The sequence below is a fragment of the Haliaeetus leucocephalus genome, unplaced genomic scaffold (genome assembly GCF_000737465.1).
Source record: "Haliaeetus leucocephalus isolate CR32 unplaced genomic scaffold, Haliaeetus_leucocephalus-4.0 Scaffold577, whole genome shotgun sequence".
NCBI classification, from domain to species: domain Eukaryota; kingdom Metazoa; phylum Chordata; class Aves; order Accipitriformes; family Accipitridae; genus Haliaeetus; species Haliaeetus leucocephalus.
This window is the reverse complement of record NW_010973013.1, coordinates 1,370,081-1,370,308: the sequence shown is the minus strand read 5'-3', so window position 1 is coordinate 1,370,308 and position 228 is coordinate 1,370,081. Positions and strand designations below refer to the sequence as shown.

At 72.8% G+C, this 228-nt stretch overlaps 1 protein-coding gene across 10 annotated transcripts in view; it reads right to left on the bottom strand.

The window, feature by feature from the left end:
- Positions 1-228, bottom strand: part of H3F3A (H3 histone, family 3A) — a 9,337-nt gene that overhangs the window by 4,942 nt on the left and 4,167 nt on the right. For all 10 annotated transcript variants that reach the window (XM_010577732.1, XM_010577722.1, XM_010577726.1 and 7 more), the window contains exon 2: positions 44-198. In XM_010577732.1, the coding sequence (XP_010576034.1) occupies positions 44-171 (128 nt within the window). In that variant the 5' untranslated portion in view covers positions 172-198. The remainder of the gene's footprint in view (positions 1-43; positions 199-228) is intronic.

Sequence of the window (228 nt, the reverse complement as noted above, 5' to 3'; positions counted from 1 at the left end):
CCGGTACCGGCCCGTCGCCGCCTCTGCGCGGCGCTGCGCGTACCTGTAACGGTGCGGCTTCTTCACCCCGCCAGTAGAGGGCGCGCTCTTGCGGGCGGCTTTGGTGGCGAGCTGCTTGCGGGGCGCCTTGCCGCCGGTGGACTTGCGGGCGGTCTGCTTGGTGCGGGCCATGCTCCTGCCGACGTCGCTGCCTTACACCTGCCGGAGGGGAGGGAAGAGGGGTCGGCC